The sequence below is a fragment of the Phyllostomus discolor genome, chromosome 2 (genome assembly GCF_004126475.2).
Source record: "Phyllostomus discolor isolate MPI-MPIP mPhyDis1 chromosome 2, mPhyDis1.pri.v3, whole genome shotgun sequence".
Taxonomy (NCBI): domain Eukaryota; kingdom Metazoa; phylum Chordata; class Mammalia; order Chiroptera; family Phyllostomidae; genus Phyllostomus; species Phyllostomus discolor.
The window spans coordinates 26423530-26448582 of record NC_040904.2 but is presented as its reverse complement, the minus strand read 5'-3'; the positions used below and the strand labels follow the sequence as shown (position 1 = coordinate 26448582).

The window sequence follows — 25053 nt, the reverse complement described above, 5'->3', positions numbered from 1 at the left end:
ATGTTTCATAAACGGTATTTTAAAGTTGCATTTAACTAAATGGTAAAAATCTCACCTCTTTTTGCCAATATCTTATTTTAGAATTATGTTCTGCAATGTGACCATCTATTTGTTCAAGTTTCAATTTAATACTAAGTGCATCTTTTTGAAGAGCGTGTTCATTTTCTTGAATTACTTTTAGTTCTTGAAGCAGATTACGATGTTCTTTCTGGATCTCCGGTAAGGACTCCTAAAAACCAAGAATAATTGCTACAGATATGACCTTCCCAAATAAAGAACAGGTAGTTTCACATTACCAAGTTGAAGCTGGCAATCTCTTCCCATGCTCTTTTCATTTTAAATTAAAACTTATTTACTCAAAAGTTACAGCATTCATTTTTATTGTACAAGTAAAAGTTAATATAGTTATAACCTACTGAGCGTGTATTATGCGAGGCACTGATGTCATATATCCAATTATTTCAACTGTTTCAAATACCATTCTCTCCCTTCTCTAATTCTTACCTCTGCAGCATTTGTATTCTTTATGACCTCTGTTGCCTTTTCTTCAAGACTTTTTAGTTCTGCTGTTAAGTCACCTACTTCCTTCGTTGTATCTTTTATTTCTTTTTCTGTGCGAAAGACAGAGTCTTGTGCTTTTTTAAGATTTCTGAACAAGCAAAATAATGTATTAAAAATATGGTAATGTGACTGATTAATCTGCTTCTTAAAACCTCCCAAATAATTTTTCATGATGTACCATGACATTTTTCTCTATTACAGACTTAAAGATTTGTGATTTTCAAAATCACCCCTGAATTTGTTTACACATATTTTTGTTTGTTTTTGTTTACACATATATGTACACTTGTGGGTACTGTATACTTTATTAAACTCAGTACAAATTAATGAAAGTTCCTTATATATAAGCTTCTAGTACCATTCAATCTTACACTTTGAAGCAGGTTCAATTATTATATTCTTTTGTCACTTGTCAAATTGGACATTCTTAAAGTCACTGTACCCATGAAGCTATATATTGAAATAAAAATTACCTCCCAGTTCAACTCAGGGCAACAAGTACTTCCAAAGGGGTATAGGGATGGGGGCACAGTGGGAAGAACGACTGTTTTCTCCCCTCATAAAATTACTTCTACTTTGACAAATGTGTTTCTGCAAAAATCTGCTCCTAACAAATGGCTTATTAGTGCCTTATCTTTGAGCAAAAAGCACTGGAATAGCTTAGTCACGAGATAATCAATATGCAATCAATTTCTTCTAGTTTCAAGAGACAGCTATTCACATTTCAACACTTTTATATACACAGTTGGCTTTAATTCTTTTAGAAATACTTCAATAGTAATCTAAAAATTCATTTTAAAACGATCTATGAATGGATAAAATAAAAAACTTTTTGTGATCTAAGACAACCGAATAATCTAGTTAATTAAGAATTTAAATTACTTAGACAATTGTTCTAAGAGATCTCAAAGATCTACATCTATTTAATCACCAACTACTCCTAAGCCAGAGAAAGAAAACTAATTTCTATGTCCTCACAACATCTGGGGAGTTACAGAACTACACTTTGTCAAGGTATACCTGTTTTATTAATTTAAAACAAAACTAGTCATATGATAAATGTTTATAGTGTTCCCCTTAAGTCCTATTAGGTAATAACATATCAGACAGATTTAGTAAGTAACAGTAATAGAGACATTCAATGGATATTAAGTATTAAGCCCCTTTCTAATGTTGAGGGAGGGAAGAGGAAGACAAAGTAGGGTAGGACATACTCTACCTGTCCGCAGTCTTGATTGCTACTTGGGCCTTAGTAATAGCAGAAGCACATTCATCTAATTGCTTATTTATTTTATCAAGTTTGTCTTGCTGGGCCTTGAGTTTATGATTATTAATTTCTACAATGATATTGTGTAATCTTTGAACCTCAGCTTCTATTTTACCAGCTCTCTCAGCCACCTTGTCATATTCTGGAAAACAAACAAACAAACAACAACAAAACAAAAAACAAACAAACAAACAAAAAACAAGAAAACACCAAACTCTTAATTCATGTTTCTAGGTTAACAAGCACTTGTTGGATGTAAATTTCTTCAGTCAATATGACTAACCTGACGTATTTAAAAGAAATTTTAGACATTTGGGGAAAAGCACCTCAAAAACTCTTGTCAAGACGAATGGTGTTACAATCGCCATGGTACAATATCTGGCTCAGCTCTGAAAATAACCCATTTATTTCTCAATGGCTTCATGCACTGAAGCTCATTTCAAAGACATTTACAACTTTTTCTTAGGGTACTTCCTTGACTATTGGTCTTGTAGTGATTTTTACCGTGAGACTCTATGCCCATTAACTTCCCAGGGGTGAAGAAATTGTGGTCATTTTATTTTGCTAACCTTAGAGTTCTTCTCCATTTGTTATAAGAAGTGGAGGAGATGGTAAAATTGGCATTCTTTTGTGTGGTACAGATAGCTAAGTTGCATTTCCTAGATTCCCTAGTACCTAGGATTCAGACATCATTTAGGTCCATTCAACCAAAACAAAAGTATTATTTGGGAGGCAAAAGTGATGAATCAAACATGTTTCTGTAAGCAAGCAGTCACAGGAAAGTTCTTAGTGGAGTTAGGAGTTCTGGTGTCCGGTCAAAAGCTTTGTGATTACAGGCAGTGACATTAACTTTGATGGTACAGATTACAGTGGGTGTAATGTGCTTCTGCTGTTGGTAAATTGTAGTGTTAAGCTTTCCAATTTGAGAGGCAGTATAGTTCTTTTAGTGGTTTTGCAGAGTAGCTCAGGAAATTATTCTTGAATGTTCAACTTAGAATTTCTTTCTTTAGTCAGCCTAATAATTCTGTAAACAACCTACTATTCTCTTATGCACACATACGCCAGAGTAGATTCTGTTCTATTTAAATCTTAATCACAATACAAGATCAGAAGGATGAAAGGTGACAAAAAGGTAAGATGCTCAAGCTACCAAGAATATCTATACCTAGACAGGTAAACAAAAAATTGAGCTAACTTATGGAAAGAGATTCCCATAAAGCTCCTAGTAGGTATGTGGGCATCTGGCACAGGTGGAGATAGGATTTACTGAGAAAAGGATTGGATAAGAAATTAACGATTGCTTCCTTTTTGTCTCTTCTCTATTAGATAGGTTAGAATTGTTTTTTAAATGTTTTTGAGATCACTCGGCTCTTGAAAAACAAAACAACCTGTTTTGGTATTTTTGTGTGTGTGTGTTTTTTTTTTTTGTCTTTTGGGTCCCTCTTTATTCTCTAAGGATATTAAATATACACATTTAATAGGTCGTCTACATTGCCAACAGGAGTAATTTTTTTTCAGATCTAAGATGGCTGAAATTCCATTAGGCTGCCTATGTGCCAGGCTCACCTGTAGCTGCAGTGGGGGCTGGCACCATGACTTACACTTGGGATGGGCCAGCTATGAGGGGCTAGATCTTTAGAACATTTTCTTCCTCATTTTCAAATATATACAATGCATTTTTTTATATCAATAGTAGCATGTCTATTAGAAGTAGGAGAAAAAAACTGGCATATAACATCTGTAATTTTAAATCACCATTCTATACCATGCTGCCCGCCTCCCCCACTATCCCTTCTCTATTTTGCTGCACATTAGCTGGAGAAATGTTTAAGCACTAAATAAATGTAAAACAAAATATTTAATCTGCCCTGGCTGGTGTGGCTCAGCGGATTGAGTGCCAGCCTGCAAACCAAAAGGTTGCCAGTTAGATTCCCAGTCAGGGCACATGCCTGGGTTGCGGGCCAGGTCCTCAGCTGGGAGTGTGGGAGAGGCAACTGATAGATGTATCTCTTGTACATCGATGTTTCTCTCCCTCTCTTCTCCCTTCCTTCCCCCCTCTCTAAAAATAAATAAAATCTTAAGAGTACAAAATATGAAAATTAAGAGCATGGGTTCTGGGAATCAGACTGGCTTGAATTCTTATAACACCATATGTATGCTAATGTAACCTTGGGCAAATTATATAAACTCTTTCATGCCTTGGCTTCCTTATCTGTCAAATGTAAGTCTCAATTTAATGGTACTTATTTAACCTTAATAGTACTTTATAATCTTGAGAATGAAACAATAGAAACCCTAAAACAGAGCAGTGACTTGCTATTTTTAAATAGCCTATAAACTGTTATTTTAAACATTTCAAACATTATTTTTAACGAACTCAAAAAAAAAAAAAAAAAGGTCTGTATTTGTAAACATACCTGTTTTGAAACCACTAACATTTTCTTCTAGTAATTTCTGCCTTTTTTTGTCAGGGGCTGTAGCAAGTACATTAGCTTCAAGTTCCTTAACTTGGACATTCAAATATTCTTCTTGCTCTGATAAAGGCTACAGAACAGTTTTAATATTTAAGGTCAGTATTTTAACTCAGTAACATTTCCTTTAAACATTCTGAACTTAAAAAAAGGCACTTAAAATCTTTAAGGACCAATGAAAACAGAAAACATGAACAATTTATATAAAAAATGAAAATGGCCAACAAACATAAAATGATGGGTTGGTAAATTCATTACAAAGGAAAGTTAAATGTCATTTTCAGTATATTAAAGTAGCGAATTTACAATGTACTGAAGAGTACCTAGTGTATTAAGACTTGGACAAATAATTATTTGTATATGCTGTTAGGAGTAAATGAATTAGAACCATCTTTTTGAGGTCACTTTGGTCTTATGCAATAAATACCTTAAACACTGTATACATACTGAGTAGTAATTTTTATTTTAGGAATCTAACCTAAGGAAATAATTGAATGAGTATATACCAAACAAAGATATTTTAAACATAGCAGTGTACATAAAAACATTTATCAAACTATATAAACAAAAAGCTCTAATTCAACTGCCAAGTAAATTTTCATTGGCTTAGACAGAAAACCACAATTTCTTAATTGAAGAATAGTGTAACTCATTGAAATCCCACATGTATACTTAATATGTATATCCATATTTATTACATACATAAACATGTATGCAATGTTCAAGGATACATAAAAATTGAGGGTGATTATCTTTTGGATATTTTCTGAAAACTTGTTTTTTTGTTTTGTTTATAAGCATGCATTGCTATTTTATGATTATGAAAACATTCCCCTTTGAAAAAAATGAAAAGGTCATATAGTTGTTAAGGAAGAGACATTTCTATGGAGTACTAATGGAAACCAGGAATAACTGTGGCTAGAGCAACACTGTGACGGCATTTATCCATTAGTACTCAGGGAAACAAAATCATCAAGAGGCAGTCTTCTCCCTAGAGATCCATCCCCTTCCTCCCTTATATTAAAATTGTAAGCAAATATCAAAATGCTTCTGCTAAATTACTACTGAATTCCAATAGTTTCAGCTAATATTGACAAGAGTACCTTGATGCTTGCAGTAAACTTTTCTAGGGTATTCCTCATTTCTCGTCGACAATGCTTTAATTTAACTACTGCTTCTTCCAGTTGTACTTTCTGTTCCTGGATTTTTACTGCCTTTTGAGAGTCTCTCTGCAACTGTGATTCCATTTTATTTACCTACAAAGAAGAGTACCAGTTAACTAAGTTTTTAATAAGAGTGTTTCAGATTAACAGCAAAGTCAGTTACCCTATGCAGATGTTTAAGTGGAATGATATAAAGTATTTCAAAATTTGGGGGGGGGGGAATGAAGGCATAGCGGGAAAAAGTCAGGTATCCAGGACATCCGTGTGTGTGTTTTAAAGATTTTATTTATTTTTAGAGAGAGGGTAAGGGCGGGAGAGAAACATCAATGTGTGGTTGCCTCTCGTGTACTCCCACCCAGGGAACTGGTTTGCAACCCAGGCATGTGCCCTGAGTGGGAATTGAACCAGCGACCCTTGGTTCACAGGCCCACGCTCAATCCACTTAACTACACTAGCCAGGGCCATGTATATATTTTTAAGGATAAAAAAAACGTAGATATAATGTTCTGAGGGTGACAAGAGAACACAATTTTCCCCATTTTTGACATTCAAATATACTTGTGGGTGCATATAAAATATTTTGAAATAGAAAAAAACTAATTATGTAATGCAGTAATAATTATGTGGGGAAAAAAGCAAGTTAAATGCCAAACTGTAAGTGAATGGTTAAATTATGAAATAGTCATATGATCCAAATGTAATAGAAAAAATGTTAAGCACATATTTTCCAATTAACATTTTATTTTTAGAACTTTAAAGAGCTTTACAGAAAACTCCACATCTTATATAGTAGTCTTTAAAAAATTTTTAAATTTATTTTTAGAGAGAGGGTAGAGGAAGGAGAAAGAGAGGGAGAGAAACATCAATGTGTGGTTGCCTCTTGTGCCTCCCCTACTGGGGACATGGCCTGCACCAGACACGTGTCCTGACTGGGAATAGTACCGGTGACCCTTGCTGTGCAGGCCCACTCAATCCACTGAGCTACAGCAGCCAGGGCCTTAAATATTAGTCATTTATAGAAATCTGTTAAAATGTGAGTATAGTATATTAAAATGGCTGGATTTTATATTTTATAGTATGTATGTTATATATCAATAAAGCTGTTTTTTTTAAGTATGACTAATTTTAAACATACCTACCTCTTCTTCAGAGATTTCAACAACTGAAGAACCCATTCTTCCTTTCATTACTTTGCTTCCACCACCAGTCATTGTACCTGGAGAAAAGAGAAGTCAGACTTTAGATGTCTCCTGCAACAAGATTAAATAAAGATAGACTCAATATCAGGAATAAAACCATATTACCTGACTGTTCTATGATCTGTCCCTGTAACGTCACCACTCTCCATCTTCTATCTTTTTGATACGCAACTCTTGTGGCTTGATCTAAGTTGTCAGCTACTAAGGTATCTCGTAAAGCAAAGTAAAAAGCTTGGCGAATTTCCTCATCTTTTACTTTTACTAAATCAAATAACCGAGGAGTATGTTCAGGAGTTTGAATTTTGGACATTTTCTTTGCCCATACTGCCATCTAAAAATTAAATAAATATATACTTATAGAAAGAACATATCATTTTAAGATCATAAGTATTATACATGTAATATATGCAAGATTCTAAGTATCTGCATAATTGAGTACAGCAGTTCCCCCTTATCTACAGGGGATATGGTCTAAGACCACCAGTGGATGCCTAAAACTGTGGATAGTACTCAACCATGTATGTACTATGTTTTTCCTATACATACATACCTCTGATAAAGTTTAATTTATAAATTAAGCACAGTATGAGACTAACAACTAATGAAAGAGAATGATTATAATTCATTGTAATACAAGTTATGTGAATGTGATTTCTCTGATAACAGATCTGGCTACTAAGTGAGTAACAGGAAAGTAGCAATATCACTTGAGGCAAAGGGATAACCTATGTCTGGGAAGACAGTGCGAGATTTCATCACACTACTGAAAATAGTGTAAAATTTAATAAAACTTATGAACTGTTTACTTTTGGAATTTTCCATTTAATATGTTTAGACTGTTACTTCACTCTTATTTTAAAAAAAGAAATTATAAAACTATCCCTATGCAAAAATGACATGATCTTACATATATAAAATTCTAAAGAACCTCCCACAAAACTATTAAACCAATTAATGAATAGGCAAAGGATCTGGATATTTCTCCAAAGAAGGCATCAAATAGCCAATAAACACACAGAAAGATATTCATCATTAGTCATCAGGAGATGCACAATGAGATACTACTTTATACTCATTAATGCAACTGTAACAAGTGTTGGTGAGGATGTAGAAAAATTAGAATCCTCATACATTGCTGGTAGGAAATGGCACAGCCACTGTGAAAAAGTTTGGTAGCTCCTTAAAAAGTTGAACAGTTCACATTTGACCCAGTAATTCCATTCTTAGGCATCAACCCAAGAGAATTAAAAACATATTTGCACAAAAACCTGCACTTGAATTTTCATAGCTATATTACCCATAATAGCCAAACATAGAAACAACACAAATGCCTAACTGATGAGTAAACAAAATGTGGTATATCCACACAATGGAATATCATTCAGCAATAAAAAGAAATGAAGTACTTATGCATAATACAGTATGGATAAACTTTGCAAATCTGCTCAGTTAAAGAAGCCATTCACAAAAGCTTTCTTATTGTATGATTCAATTTATATGAACTGTCCATAATAGATAAATCTATGGTAAGAGACAAAAAAAGCTTCGAGGTTGCTTGGGGGAAGTAGTGACCGCTAATGTGAATGAGGTTTCTTTTGGGGACGATGAAAAGAATCTGGAATTGCATAGGTCCAATTAAACCACCTTGTGAATATATTAAGACTCCCTGAACTGTGTATGTTAAAATGGTGACTTTTATAGGACATGAATTATATATCAATAAGATTTTATTTTTTTAAAGCAGTTATTGATGACAGAAATTAGAAATGCAAACTATCAGTCACTCTGACAATGGAATGTATAATCCTTTAGAGGAGGAATTACAAGATGTTTTTTTTTTCCCACAACCATTTAACCCCAGAGCCTAAAATAATCCTCAAAACCTATCAGGTGTTCCCTAAATAACCATGAGGAAAAACCTAGGGGGAAAACCCCCTGGAATGCTTGGCACTTAATGCAATTATATGTAGCTTTTTATGAGTACCTACCTTATCCAAACCTATAAAGGTTGCAACTCCAATATTTTGTCTTTTAAGGAAATTTACACATTCCTGGGCTGTATCAATAGAATCAACAACAATGTAGTCTAATGCACGACAACAGGATGAAATAGCAACATCGTATTTTTCATCAATTGCTCCTAAGTCCCCCTAATATAAAAGAAGGGGGGCAAAATCAATGTACAACCAGCAAGAAATTAGGCACAGGATCATCTCATAATTATTCATACAGATTTTGCAAATGACTCTTAACTGAAAAACTATACTCACATGGTTTTAAAAAGTACGAAAAGGGTACACAATGAAAATGTAGGTGTTCCTGTTACTCAACTAAAGTTTTAATGTACATTTTAAAAGGTCATGAATATGCAGTTTTAAATTGTTAATAAAAGCACGAAATGAAATAACTGCTTTCATTGCACAAAAATTAAAATGTGAAAATTTGAAACCTAAAAATAATAAACTTATAAAATTATAAAGCTCTGAATTATTCAAAGCCAATCTAAGATTATGAAGAGTCCTAATGAAATGCTTTTGCCTGCTTATCTATTAATAAATTAGCTGTCAAGAAGCATTCGCTGACTAGCTTTATTTTTCTTTGAGAGCAAAGGAATATGAGGGGGGATCCCCCAAAACACCCGAGTTTATAAAAGATTGTATATTTATTCTCTCATATTTAAACTTCAGTCACCTTCAAAGTACTCTCCATTTGATGGAATATACCTATCAAGGTGTTTGAACTCATCTATTCTTCTATTCTGATGCCTTTTAGAACTAAAAAAAAAAAAAAAAAAAAGATTTTAGGATTCGAACCTGCAATCGTTTGGTTCATAGGCTGGTGCTCAACCCACCAAGCCACACCAGCCAGAGCTATTTTGATGCCTTTTAGTGTGCTGGGTTTTTGTTTCACTTCTTATAGACTGGCAAAACATTTCCCCTTGAGGGATTTTTTTATCCAGGGAAACAAAAAATACTTGCTAGGGATGAGATTGAGTGAATATAGAGGATGGGTCACGATGTCATGCTGTTTTTTGTGTGGACAGATAAGCTTGTAAATTGCCCATGATGAAATGGGCAAATGTGTTGAGTCTTAAAAAAAATTCACCGAAACTGGATTGAGCGTGAGCTGCAAACCAGGTCCCCAGTGCAGCGCGTGCAGTGCAGTGTATGGTATGCAACCATACACTGATATTTCTGTCTCTCTCTTTCTCCTTCCTTTCTCCTCTCTCTAAAAATAAATAAATAAAATCTTTAAAAATAAAAATTCACTGAAGCTGAACTCAACATCTCATAGCAACATCAGGTGGTACACTGACACAGATAGGTTCCCAGAACACTCACCTAGCGGGCAAAGCCTATACTACAAGGGTCTGCCTACCAGAAAATAATGGTTTTTTTTGTTTGTTTGTTTTGTTTTGTTTTTGACGGGGGGGGGGTCCTCCATCATAGGATTAAATTATGTATCTTTGAGAAAATTAGGTGGAACTCACTTAACATTTAGACATGAATCAACTATGCTGGATAATTTTCATTTGCCCTTGTGAATCATTTTCTTCTGCTCCATTCTCTGGAATGCTGGCTCAGAGATTGCATCAATTGAATGGGGTTGAAATACATTTTCCCCATTCCTCCTTCCCTCTTTGGTCTCAGGAGCGGGAATAGTGTCCACTATTGCTAGCTAGCCTTGGGTTTCTGAATATCCCTTGCTGATGTCCCTAAACTCTAGCCACATCCTTTGGTACAATGGTATAAAACCCAAAATATAATTTGTAAAATGCTTTTTTTCTTTTACAAAAAGAATAGAGTAGCTTTGTTAAGTTTATCACTACTAAAGTTTGGTTTTTTTCCTTGGAATTAAAATGATTACAATTATCCAAATTAAAAAACAAACAAAAAACCCTATTTTTAATATGAAAGAATCCATATTACAAAAAATTTTACCATGCTTGAGTATAAGGGCAAAATGTCTAAAATGAATATCCTTTCAAACAAAAGAAAACAAAAAATGAGTGTTATTTTATTTCAGTGACACTCAGTATACAGTTTCTTTAAGTCAAGGCAAGAAAATTATTTATGTTTTACTTCAGAAAAATGCATAGTCATGTCCAAATAAATCTACTTTACCAATCTTCCATATATTCCTGGAATCCTGCCAGCTTTTTTTTCTCGAATTATTGCATCAAGAACTTTCCCCCTACTTTGATTCACTGCTAAGGAACTCTTTGCCTCTTCAACTTTTTGGAAAAGGTCACGAACCAAACTTTTGCAACTTATTTCTTCTTGTGTAAGTTTTTGAAGTTCCTTTTCTTTCTGAAAGTGAAAAGTGAAAAAAAAAATGAATCTCATAATTCTATGCCCAATCACAGCATAGTGTCAGTTATAACACCTGAAAAAAGGGAAAAGACAGACCAACAATAAACACTTGAATCAGAACTAAGTGACCATTTGGTTTTGAAAAAATGTGGATGGATTTTCTCCTTTAATAAGGGAATAAATTCTTTGAGTCAATAACAAAGAGCATAAATGCAGTATGGTTCTAGGAGCAACACACTGATATTGATAGAGCAAGTAGAGCTAGGGCTGTGGAAATCCCAGTTTGGGGAACCTCAGTTATGTATGTGTGTCCTAATTCTTAAATTCTGCACTAATAAAGAAATAGACTCTGGTACAGAATCCTAGATATGGGTGACCAGGCAGGACTATGGTTATACTATGCTTTGCTTTCTAAATAATAAAGAAAATGTATTATATATTTAATTAAATAAAGAAAAAAACAAAAAAAGCACAGCTCTGAAATGAAGGGGCATGTGATGAGTGAACGGTACTATTGCTATACAAAAATGTCAGGGTGCCAAAAGGAGAGGAACCACACACATGCATGCACACAAAAATTCAAATTCTCAGCTGCTTAATCTCCAACTCAGATCAGCCATTTTTTGTGACATTCTCCCTCATCTCCTGGCTTTAAATTATTAGCTCTAATAGCAGTCACACTGGTATAAAGAAAAAGCTCAAGTTATAGCTACAATCTATCCAAAAATAATGTGAATTACTATGGGGGAGATAGAAGTGGTCACTGGATTAGACAAGTTTGCATTTAAATTTTACATGGAAGAAATTCCCCAATGACCAAAGGGTATACATTTACTAAACATAGAAAAACAAAACCCAAAACTATTATTTCTCTTCAGACTGCATTTTTCTATTGCCATCTCATCTAAAGATGCTTTGGGGATTCAAGTTACAAGATTACTTAGATATATAAGTCATTCAAGTCAAGAGGGGCACCAAGTGGCTAAACTAGGTATCTTCATTAGTTCAAAACAGTCTGTAGTTCCAAGAAAGAAACCACATCCATAAATTCAAAAACAGAATACATTAAGATAGCTGGCCGGCATGTTCATCCACAAATATATTTATGGTTTTCATTTATTTGTGCATAATTTGTCTACACTTAGATTTAGGGAAACATAAACTTTCTTTTGTTTAAATTATTTCCATGGGAAACAATGGTGCTGGTAGCAGTATTATTTGCTGTTTGATACCAGTTTCTTGACAGTCTCAGCTCATGTCAGTTGGAATACTCAAATTTCAACTCCATTCTTTTGCGGAAGATTAATGCTAATGAAAAACAATCTGTATAGATGCTCCTTGACTTAGGATGGTATTATATAACAAAAACCCCACTGTAAGGTGAAAATACCATTAAATCAAAAATGCATTAATACACTTAACCTACTGAACATCATAGCCTAGCCTAGTTAAATGTACTCCAAACATTTACGTTGGTCTACAGTTCAGCAAAATCATCTAACACAAAGCCTAGTTTATTATAAAGTGTTGAGTATCTCACGTGACTTATCACACATATTGCTTTCACACAATTATAAAATTAAAAAATCTTAAGTTGGGGACCATCTGTATACCAGTTGAGATTAAAAAAATATATACAAAACTTGGGTTGACAAACAATGTTCAGGAGAAATACAGAAGCAGAGATTTACCTCCTTTAATTCGTGTTCAGTGTGAGGGAGTTTTGCCTCTATATCTGCAATTGCAGCTTTTCTTTCTTTGAGAGTCTCAGAAGCTGCAATTAGAGCTTCCTTGGCCTTACTTAACTGAGACACCGCAGTATTATGCCCACTGAGATAGATATCAAGTTCTGACTGGGCTACATCCATCTTTGAACGTGCTTCATTTACCAATTTGCTGAAACCCATGAGTTCTTTCTCTTGACTCTGTTAAAACATAAGACTCCATTAATTCTGAAACACCGTATTTTCAAACCTAAACTGAAATAGAAGCCATGTATTTTGAATTCTACTAAGAGGTTTTACAAATGGAATGGACTAATAGATTTTGCCTAGGTGCCAGTGTTCATTATACATAGTCTTTTCCCAACTGATTTCACAAGAGCTCAATGAGATATATATCAATATGCTCATTTCAGAAATTAAAACAAAATAATAGTTAAGAGAACAAAAATTTAGGTCTAAACTCCCTATGGTCTTTGCATACTACATTACCTGAAATGCTAAGTAGTTTAAGGTCTACTCAGCAGAAAGTTCTAACACTAGTCATGTACTAGAGCAGAAATGTTGGCCCACTATAATGGACTGTGAAGAAAAAATCTGTTAGAGCAATGGCATAAGAAAGGCCCTTACAAAAGTCTGACCCCTTCATTTCACACATTAAGGAATAGGTCCAGAAATATCAAGCTCTGTACAAAGTCATCAGTTTAAAATGTCTGATGGTGAAAATCATGAACACTAACACACACACACAATTCACTATATTCTAGACATTATTATAAATGGCTTATATGTATTAATTCCTTAAGATAACAATGCAATGAGGTAAATACCATCATTATGTTCATTTAAGGAAAATGAGATCAGAGTTGGAATAACTTGCTCAAATGCACTCACTCGTAAGTGGCAAAGCATCTGTTTTTAGCTATTACTTTATGCTCAGGAATGAAGACACCTGGATGTCAGTCCTGCTTTTTCTTTTTTAACAAAGGGTACAAAGGCAAATAGAAATGCTCATGTACATTAGATGAGCAAATGTGACAATCTATATCCAGAGTATTCCATTATGAAAGCTGTTTTATCCATTGCCACTTTACCATATAGGTGTCCTACTTAAAAAAATTTGTAGTGATGAACAACAATTAAAATAATTTTTTTTAAAAATGGGGGGGTTGGCTGGGATGGGAGTAAAAGGCAGAAAACTGTACTTGAACAACAATTAAAAGAAAAAAAATTTCAGTGTGACATTAAAACACGTCCATATTCCACAATAGGATCTATTATGCCTATAACTTAAAAAATCAAACTTTTAAGAAGCATACTGTATTTTTTAGACCATAAGACGCATCCCACCCCCATAATGGTTGTTCATACTGCTGTTTAGTTCTGTTTACATTTATATTGGTGAAATATTATGTTATGTTATTAAATATTATACCACATGTTTTGCCTCAAATTCCCCCCCTATTTTCCTCCTCTAAAACCTAGGTGTATTTATGGTCCAAAAAATACGGATAATTAACATACAGAGGTTGTACATATGTCAATTTAACTAAATAACCATGATCTATTAAAATGTCAATTTAACATGTTCAATGTTCTCAAAAAGGCTGTGGTGAATATAAATGAAGACACATAAAATTTGCACTTAAATAATACTCATTAGGTAGATAAGTCATACCAATGGGACAACTGTAAACTCATTACATTAATCAAGTGCTAAAGTAATATAATAGTTAACATTTCTTAATTTCAAGGCATTTATGAGTGTGTACACACACACACACACACATTTTATTTTCACAAAGATTCATAAGATGGGCATTATTTTTTCACTGTTTTGAGGACTATGATTTGGAGACATAATCTGCAAAGATCAGAAATTGTAAGTTACTGATCTAGAATTTGAACCAAGAACTGACACAACTGCTACAGTGTAAACTATTACATAAAAGCTTCTTGAAGCAAAGAAAGGAGTGGCCAACTTGTGGTTAGTGTGGTCCCAGGTTTTTACAGGTGGTAACCAATTAAGTTACCAAGAAAATAACTTAAGATGGAAAAGAAAATTTGATGATGAAATTAACAGGCCCAACAAAGAATGGCATACATAATAAAATATTTGATATGGTACATATTCTGCAAGCATTATAAATTCTCACTCAGCTATTTTTTTTTAAAACAGGAAAGCAGGAATGAAAAAGGGTGTGGGCTATTTTTAGGAATGTTAGATTAGATATTAAAGTCCAAACCTTTTCTTCTAAAAGGTCAGTTTTTATTACTACAAAAACATTCAAGTTTTAAAAAGCTACTAAAATAAACACCAAGTGATGAAAAAAATCTTACTTCTTTTTCTTTCTGAAGTCCTTGTGTTTCCTGTTTAAGGCTATCCATAACTTCCTTCAACTTTTCTTCTTCTTTCTCTTTTTCCTTCTCAAGGGCATTCTTTCTAGTTGTTGTCTCGGTTATGATATTCTTACTCTTGGCAGGTATATTTTCAAATTCTTCTACCTAAGATTATAAAATAAAGTTATAGGAGTGCATGCCTTTAGGCTGTCTAGCACTACCAACATCTGACTTATTTAAAAGTGTTTCATAGGGTCTTCCAGGTCTTTGTGGTTTTGTTTGTAATTAGATTTGAATTAGTTGGTTTCAGCAAGTACTTTTGTTTTTTCTGTCTCTTCGATATAATTTACTTGCAAAGGGATATCAGCAAGTATAATACCTTCTTACCAATTATCTGAAATTTCTATATTCTATCTGTCTAGTGGTAAAGCTAATTCTATGAATTCTTGATTCCTTAAGAAGAAAATTCTCCCTGCCTAGACATTCGGTCTTTCTTCCTTCTGTTCCAATTTTAGGTGATAATTATCCTTTCACCTATTAAAATGCTCTATGACGTTTCTTAAACTATCGGTCACAGTATACTACAGCTTAGCACGAACTATCCTTGCAACCCCTGCCTTCCCTCAAATCCTAAGGTCATTCACAACTTTACCCTCCCAGAGTCACCATGTAGGACTAATATTTTATTCCATTACTACTTTCTGGTAATAACTACTTACTCACATTTAAAAAAAAAAAAAAAAGCATTATTTATTTTTAGGCAGAGGGGAAAGGGAGGGAGAGAGAGGAAGAGAAATATCAATGTGTGGTTGCTTTTCATATGTCCCTCACTAGGGACCTGGCCTACAATCCAGGCATATGCCCTGACCTGGGAATTGAACAGGCGACCCTTTGGTTTGTAGGCCAGTGCTCAATCCACTGAGCCACACCAGCCAGGACTACTTACTCACATTTGATGCCTAAAGGCCAGTCCCTCTATAACAGTTAAATCTGGCTATCTGTCTAATTTAGGGGTTACTCTCAAATTTACATGGTATATTTTGTTTTTTCCCATTATCTAGTACTAGAGAAGGTCAGCATTTTCCTACATGGTATTCCTCAAACAATGATTCATGTAAGATTTGTTACTGTACCAAGCAGAAAGTATTTTGTGAACAAATACATTTAGAAAATGCTTTTAAGGTAAAACAAAGCTTATATTATAATTACTGTGAAGTTACATGGTAAAAAACTGTTTGGGGGAAGGGGATTTGTTTAGGTGTCATATCTATTAGAATCTGATAGAGCTTTGGACATAGTTTGAAAGGCCCAAATTAATTTATTACAGTCGGGCCCTTAGCAGTTAGGCCTTCTTGTCCAAAGTTCATCTTTTGGTAAAACCTTGTAAATTACCAGATTCCCCTTCCTCCTTTTTAAGGGGGCACAATTTAATTTTTGTAGGTGGGTAATAATTCTTAATCTATAACATATAACTAAAAATTTTTGGTCTTGTTTTTAAAAAGTTTTTTTTCCATTATCATTTATCTATCCCCCTTATACCTCTCTCCCACGCACCCCACAATCACCACACTGTTGTCTTGTGTCCAGGAGTTCTTTTACTTTTTTGCTTGATCCCTCCACCTCACAACTGACTCCCTGACTACCCTAGAGGGGGAAAACTATTTTATCTACCAAAACAGAATTGCTGATTTGGTAAATGTTTCCCAACAATGCATATCATAGAAACATAAGCTCCAAAACTCAAAATCAATGAATGTTAAGATTTCTCCTTGGGGAAAATAATCAGGTTACAATGGAAATCTTAAAACACTTAACATTTAGATTTCCAATGCATTCTGTTAGGTAATATGGAGTAACCATATCAATGAAAAATCATAAAAACTAAATCTGATATGCAGACATTAAATTTTAAGGATTTTCTTTAAACCTACCTTTTCTTTATCTTTTTGAAGTTGTTTCTCCAGTTTTTTTGCCTTACTTGAAGCATGTTTTAATTTTTCCCTAACTTGAACATCTTCCAAATCTAGCTGTGTAAATTTTTCTTTGTTCTCCTCAATATATTTTGTAATTTTATTCAGTTTCCTAACAAAGCAAGAAAATTATCAGTCACTATTCTTGATACTCAGGTATTTGAAGCCACATTATATATCTTGCCTTGGACATTTTCTCTATAAATGTGTCCAACTTCTTGTAAGGTACGATCCTAAAATAACCTATTTTCAAGTTGACCCTACCTTACCCTCATATTTGAGGAAGCCATTAAGTGATTATGAAAGTTATTTTGTCCTTCTACGCTAGATGATAAACACTACATTTTCCAGGAACAATGTCTAAAACTACATTTTCCAGGATGATGTCTAAAAAAATTTTAGGTACAAAAAAATGCTAACGGCCACATCAATGTGTGGTCACCCCTTGTGCATCCCTTACTGGAGGCCTAGCCTGCAACCCAGGAATGTACCCTGACTGGGAACTGAACCAGCAACCCTTACATTCCCAGGCAGGTACTCAATCCACTGAGCGACACAGCCAGGGCTAAAAATTTTTTTTTATCGTAAGAGTGAAACTTATCTTAAAGAAAAATCACATAAGTTAGAGATACTGGTTTCATTAAATACTGGTACAGAAAAAAAGTCATAGGCAAAATTTTTAAAAATCCAACATAAATTCAATTCTATTTCTGGTAGGTTTGTGAACTCTATTCTTAAAGACAACCTGTCAGGTTACATGCTTATTTTTACTGACGTTTTGTCTTACGGAGTTCTGCCACAAGGGGGTAGTATCCTCCATTATTCTAAGATCACTGAGCACTTGAATCTGTAGAAATGACGTACAGGATGCAGGGCAATTACATTTTTTGTTTTTGTCTGTAAGAGGAGACCATTTTATATGGTGGTAAACGTATTATACTTATGTGCTGCCAATAAGTTTATATATAGACACACACATACAGGTAATAAAACTAACTGAATTTAAATACTTCTAGTACTTTCCAAAAAATAATTACTTCTCTACATCTTTTACAGCTTTATTCTTAGCTTTCATTTCGTTTGATAGTATACTGCTCTTCTCATTAATTTCTTTGGTATCTTCATTAATTTTTTCCTTTTGAGTTTCCATTTCAGCAACTCGTTTCTGCAGATCATGACTAGAGGGAGGGAAAAAAGAAATTGGAGATCCTAAAATGCCATTTCTAAAATTATGTAACTATTTTAGTAAAACCAGCTGTTTCTAAAAGATTCTTTTTCTTTAAAGTCATTTTACAACTGCCTGGGGCTATTGAGGGATGTGTGTGGAGGAAGGGGAAGACAACCAAGCCAGGGTCAAGACTAGAATTAGGGACAAAATAGGTTCCATATAAACAAAGTTAGATCTGTCACATGAATTAAAAAGTATGAAGTTTTTAAGCATAGTAAATAAATACGTGTGAACCCACCTCTCAATTTAAAGTAGGCTTTTTCAAAGTAAACTTCAATACTATGGTAAACAACCCTAATTTAATGAATTCATCACATAAAAAAATTTTTAGAATTTTTTTTTTTTACTTCAGTCTTTGTATCTCTCTAATACAGGAAAAGAGAAAGGGATTTGGTTTAATGTCAGAAATATAAAAATTAATTAAGGTACTCACATGTAATATTGACAAACATGATTCTTTTTTCTAAATATTTCATTTTCCAAGGTAAGAAATTCAATTGCTAAGTTTTTCTCTCCTTCTAAGGCATCTTTTTCCTTTTCCACCATCTTAACTCTGTTTAACTACAAAAAGTAATAGTGTGTAGATTGTTAAAACACACTTCAAATGTACAATCTGAATTTAAAATATGCCAATATTAAAAACATATAAACTATGATTAATACAAACATAAAATTAAAAAATATATGAAAGTCAATCTAAAATACTAAACATTTTCCAATAATTATTATTTATTATAACTTGAATATTTACTTCAGCAAAATGTTAATAAATAAAACATTCTGATTTACAACAAGTCTACAAAAGATTCACCTTCTCTCCTCTGTGTTCATTTAATATTTCAACTCTGCGACACAAGACTTTAATAGGTTCATTTAGCCGTCCACAACCAATTATATCTTCTAAATATTCAAGCATACCCTCATCTTGATCAGTCTGGCCTTTTGGTTTCATCATAGCAATTTGTTCAACTTCACCCTTTAAAAAAAGTCACATTTCACATTCATTTTACATGTTTAGCTACATCAACCTTAAACTCAGAATTAGGAACAATGAACAAATCCAACAGTAATAAAAAAATAAATGTTGTAAATGAGTAGTTTAGACATTTAACAAGATACAAATAAAAAAATGTTCTCTTCACTGATATTTTTCTTAAGAGTTTCAATTTTCTACAAGAAATGTACATTTACATTCTCTTACATAAACTCATATATTATATACACCCCCATATACACACAGAAGTAAAATAAAGGAAGCTTCCCCATCTACAATAGTAATTCAATATAAATAAAACTATCAACTTTTCTATTGCAAGATTCAGCAAGTTTATTCATATAATCGGCAACTCAGTTATTGTGGCAACATTAACATTATCAACTGTTAATAACATAATTAGAGCTCCTGTCTTAAAACCAAGAATTTTCAAAAAGACCCTTCCTGGTTATGACATGGTAAGAATCGTATCTCTAGGTGGTTAGTATTATTATTAAACTTTCTCTATATATATGGTATTATGAGTTGCTCAACAAGGGCTGGGCTCCATAAGGATGTCTCAAACCTAATGTTCTAACTTTCTAAAAATAAGACCATTAACTGGAAAAGGAAACTACCTATTTCTCAAGCAAGAGAAGAAACCCAAGTGACTGAAAACTAAAGGCCCTGATACATGACATTGAAAAACTTTTGTTTGCAATCATGAATATAAAACTAAATTGTAATTAAAATCTTAGATTACTATTATGTTTTAGTATTTTTTGCCATTGATTTACAAAGAGAAAAGAGGAAAAAAAAAACCCCACATAATCAGTAACCTTTAAGACTGACTTCCAGGCAGTCATTTGTTTGATGGTGGAGAAAATTTTGTGTAAATATGCTCAGGCAAAATGCTGCTACTTTACTTCACAGAAGTAGCCTGCTTGAATTCTATACTATTACAACAGAAGAAAAGGGGCAGACAAGAAGGAAAAAATAGAAAAACCTTTCTTTCAGAAAAACAGCAAGGATGAAAAAAATTAAGGAAAAAATTTACACATTAAAAAGAGCATACTACTCTTTCTCTCCTTACATATTTAAAATATTTATTTATGAACAAACCCCAAATATTTGGAGAAAACTTGCTGATGACAAAGTGTCATGATTACCAAAAGCTTCAACATAATTATGAAAAACAAAATAAAAAATAAAACTTCATTTCAATCTACTCATTGAAATGTATAATTTTTAATATTTATATATCATCACCAGTTTCTACTGACAACACAGTAGTACACGATCGTCAAATACAAAGTGAAATGTTATCCAAAGAACCTGTTTAGATTTTCTATAATCTTCAGTATGCATGAATTAGTGTTTCCTAAAAAAAATTAGTGTTTAAACTAAAATATGTAGATATCTTATTCTGCTTTCAATGATCAGTTCTTTCTAAATAATTGCAGCGATAGTTTAAGTTTTAGACAAGATTTAAGCCTGGAAAAATACCCAAAGCTTTGAATTACAACAGGGTGAATTCTAGTCACTGAAGAAGCCAAGTCCTATTCAAAATTGTTATCTAGATAGGGTTTACCAATAGTGACATTTTATGCTAGATACTCTTTTGTTATGGGGAGCTATGCTGAGCATCTTAGTATGTTTACTAGCATCTCCCCTATCCCAGCTATAATAACCTAAACTGTCTCAATGCAAAACTACCCTCAGCTGAGAACCACAGATCTCTGTTTAAGTCTTTTAAGTTATCCAAGTAACAAATATAATAGTTGACACCTGATATTAAAACGATGTCAAGAAAACTTACACATGAGTCAAATGGTTGTATCATTTAAATACAGTATACATTTTTTCAGATAACCAGAAATTAAGATCCAGTTATACCAGTTTATACCGATGAAAATATTCCTGGCCTAATTACTTATTGAAGAAATGACATACCACTATTAGGAGAGTGACTAGCTTTGGGTACAGTGGTTACTTGTTTTTGGTTATTTGTTCCCTCTACCCACAACTAAAATGAAGGATATAGAGCTGTAATTTCTTTTCATTCTAATAAGCTTGACTAGTTAAATAAATATTAAACTAAAAAAAACAAAAACAAGGGCATTTATGAATCACAACAGTTCTATCTCAAGTCCCACATAACATTCAGTTTTAGATCGCTTATTATATGGTATTCAAAAAAGAATTTTAAACCAGTTATTGTCAGATCGGCACTAATAAACCAATAAGCTATTACTATTAGAACACTTAGGCCTCTACTTGTAGCATGCCTGTTAGGACTGCTCTGGTACTCCAATGACAATCTGGGACCTTTCTTCTGACTGTTCCTTGATGTCCTTTGCCTCACTTTACCACCTGTTCCTATTTTTTCTTGCTTTTTACATTTTGTGCCATTTCACAAAATTCACAGATTAAAAATCTGTGAGTTGATAGTCTGTGCCCAGGCAACCACATCTTTATTTTTCAGAAATATTATGTACCCCATAAGAAATTATAAACTATAGTTTTAATTTAGGGCACTAAGCTCAATACATTTCAGAGATAATTTTAAAGCATCAACCTGATTTAAAGTCACCCTTCCATATCAAGGCTCACAAATAGCGGTGACATAATAACAACAAAAAAGTTTCAAGTTGCTGCAATCCTAGCATCTGAAGCTAACACAGTTCTATAGGCCTGTATTCTGTTATTTCTAGTTTCTACATCTTCTGTATACTACACAAAGTTTTAAACAATTTTTTTTGCTGTTATTTACTACAGACTATGTTTTAAATTATGTTTAAACTATATCAGAGACATTGAACAACTATGGAAAATATCAACTATGGTTTTTAAGAGTAACACAGAAATAACAATCATACTTCAAGAAACTATAATACAAAGGCTTAACTCTTAACTGAAGTGGGTGGAAAAACCAGGATATTGTGATTCAGCTATACCATTTTTTGATAACCCAACTTACAGAAATTCAACATAAAAACCTAGGAGGAATGAATGGATATGATGCTGTTTATCCTTATTCAATGAAATCCAAATTTTAGCAAAAGAACTACAAAACTCAAGTATATAGTTATAACACAAATATTTTCCCTAAAAAGGCCTAAATTGCTCTCAAAATATGGATATTTGCATCAAAATTAAATGGCCCACAATTACTGAACTTTAAATTTTTATTTTGTCTCAGTCTTTTTATTTTCTCCATTTTCATTGTAAATTATTATCCTTTATCTTATTCTAATGAATTTGATTCTAATTTGCTCTTTGTGAGCTCCAGAGGCCAAAAACTGAAACCACCAAGGTTAGTAGCCAGTACCTATCTTAAATAAGCACATAAATAGGATAATGCTTTAGAGCAGCAATTTTTCAACTGGTGCGCTACAAGAATATTTAAAACATGCAATACCTAACTATTTAGTCAGGAGCACTGACCTGCTTTCCCTTAGACTGTCAAATAAAAAAAAATGACAGCAGCCAACACAATAGCTTTCCAGTGTGAATGAACCAAAATTATACCTATTTTTGGGGGGTCGGTTCGGCCAAAAAAATATTTTTGGGGGTGCCGGAGAATTTTAGTAATTAGCTTATGTGTGCCATGAATGAGATGAAAAACGTTGAACATCGTTGCTTTAGTGGGTGGATGACTTGGTCTCTCTTCTGGTCACTTATGGGTGGCCTCCCATTTTCTTTCATAGTTGAGGCCATTGAACAAGATACTATTGAATAATTAAGGTTATTATTGATAAAGTAAGAATTTCTTTCATCTAGCACAGACTTATTTCTACAGGCAAAAATACCAGAACTCAAATAGTTTGTACGCCATGCCTGGCTTAGGAGAACTATACTGGATAGAAAGAGATGGACAAGTAAAAACTCAGACCTAACTTATGGTAAGAAAAACATCCTGGTTTTTGTTTGAAAATGTAATTCAGATTTTATAATAGAAACACAAGGCATATGAAGTAGAACACTTTGACAAAACTGAAATTGTGTTAATAGTTGCAGCTTTTCAGGTGTTTATAAAAACACTCCTGAGATAGCAATCATTAATGGAACTTTGAACTATAATGAAAGCATTAAGGGTTAGCATTCCAACCTTGAATGGAGCAAAAGCATCCAAACCAACTAAACCTAATTTATATGACACTGTCACCCTAAAGTGCTTTATGGGGCTAATAAGACACCACTAGTTGGCACCAATAGTTATTGTAATGGGGCAAAGGATCCCAATGAGGTATACAGAAATGAATAAATGCACAAACAAGAAAAGTACAATGGTCAATTATAATCAAACACTTTTTGAAGGCAGATATTAGTGCCCCTAAGGACAAGAACAGGGTTTAACCATCTTTGTATCCTTTACAGCATCTTAGCATAGTACCTACTGAGGTACTCATTTGAGTGGTCAACTGATAAAATGTATCCTCACAGACTTCTGTTTATCACAACCACTGGCTAGTCTATACATTTTATTCAAAGTACTTAATCATTTATGTCTTAGATGGTGATATTATGACGTCTCCATGTTTCCAGACTCCCAAACCACAGATAGTTTTTAAGATAAATGTTATCCAGTGGGAGAGAAAGTAATAAAAACCACATCTTACTTACCTCCAAATTCCTTAAATCTCTAGTGCAGAAGTCTAAGCTTTTGATAAGGAATTAAATAAAAATCCATAGAAACCACTGCAACTTTCCCTCTAAGTTTTAAATGGGGCAGCATTAGTTCTACCTAGTCCAATCCCTCTTTCTTCTTCCTAATAGATGAGTTTCTAAAGTGCTTACCTGTAAATTTAATCAAATGGAATTTAATCTGTTAACTTGGACAATTTATCTTAGTATTAAGCATCTTGGGTACCTCAGAATTACATATTGATATAAAGTTGACAATTTTAAAAAGTATTCTTATTTAGTTTTTTGGGAAGCTGTTGCTTTATTTTGCTTTCATTATTATTAAATTATGAAGAGGCTGCACCAAGGAAAAAATTTACCCTTACAAGGGTTAAAATGCCGTCCACTTACTTTTGATGTTTTTGCACATGTGTAAAACTTTGATTATCCCAGTATAACATTAAACAGCAAATTATAAACAAAAGATAAACACAAGTATAGGTTCTTGCAAAATAGTAGCACTACCAAATTTAGTATTATAAAGGGATATATCTTTTTATCCATAATTAATCAAACCAAATCTCATAACATAATAAACATCCATAAAATAGTTAAATTTGATTTTTAAAAAACCCACAAAGCTTTAATTCCACATTTGTGTTAACTAAAATCTTGTTTAAAAATATATCTAGAGCAGATTCACCAACATTCTTTTTAAAAGAAGTGTGGGTTACATAGAAGCATTACAAATGTACTGTGCCTGGTAGCAGAAGATATTAATATAAGTCATTTCAGAATAATAATTATTTACCTTGTACATACACTATGTATGTCTACAAGTTATATTTAAAAAAAAAAATAGTTGAGGAACAAAGACAAAAATGGAGAAATGGAAAAGATTTTATAAGTTTGTTATTGGGAACACTCAGTCATCCTAACAAAACTTTTAGTATCAAATCGAAATTCCCAACTTAGTGTAAAATCAGTAGGACAAGATACTAAAGAATATTAATTAGCTATTTCTACATCACAATATAGTTTTGCTTTTGTTATGATACCCTTGATGATTCTGGGCAGGACACAGGAAAAGAGAGCCTTAAATAAAAAAGGAATTTTAGTATGTCAAAGTCCTGCTTTACACTAAAAACTTTAAAGAAACACATAAAGAAGAAAAGATAAAGGATTTTTCTTACCAAGCACTGCTAGTAGAATATATCCTTA

The 25053-nt window shown here is 33.2% G+C and overlaps 1 protein-coding gene across 3 annotated transcripts in view; it reads right to left on the bottom strand.

Annotated features, from left to right (window-relative positions):
- SMC4 (structural maintenance of chromosomes 4) overlaps positions 1-25053 on the bottom strand; it is a 35450-nt gene that overhangs the window by 4822 nt on the left and 5575 nt on the right. For all 3 annotated transcript variants that reach the window (XM_036017613.1, XM_036017614.1, XM_028534219.2), the window contains 15 exons: positions 19045-19209; positions 18667-18794; positions 18043-18183; positions 16967-17117; positions 15036-15200; positions 12666-12899; positions 10786-10971; positions 8650-8811; positions 6767-6992; positions 6602-6678; positions 5403-5555; positions 4246-4372; positions 1781-1970; positions 505-649; positions 56-229 (listed from right to left, as the gene is read on the bottom strand). In XM_036017613.1, coding sequence (XP_035873506.1) covers positions 56-229; positions 505-649; positions 1781-1970; positions 4246-4372; positions 5403-5555; positions 6602-6678; positions 6767-6992; positions 8650-8811; positions 10786-10971; positions 12666-12899; positions 15036-15200; positions 16967-17117; positions 18043-18183; positions 18667-18794; positions 19045-19209 — 2424 coding nt within the window. The remainder of the gene's footprint in view (positions 1-55; positions 230-504; positions 650-1780; positions 1971-4245; positions 4373-5402; positions 5556-6601; positions 6679-6766; positions 6993-8649; positions 8812-10785; positions 10972-12665; positions 12900-15035; positions 15201-16966; positions 17118-18042; positions 18184-18666; positions 18795-19044; positions 19210-25053) is intronic.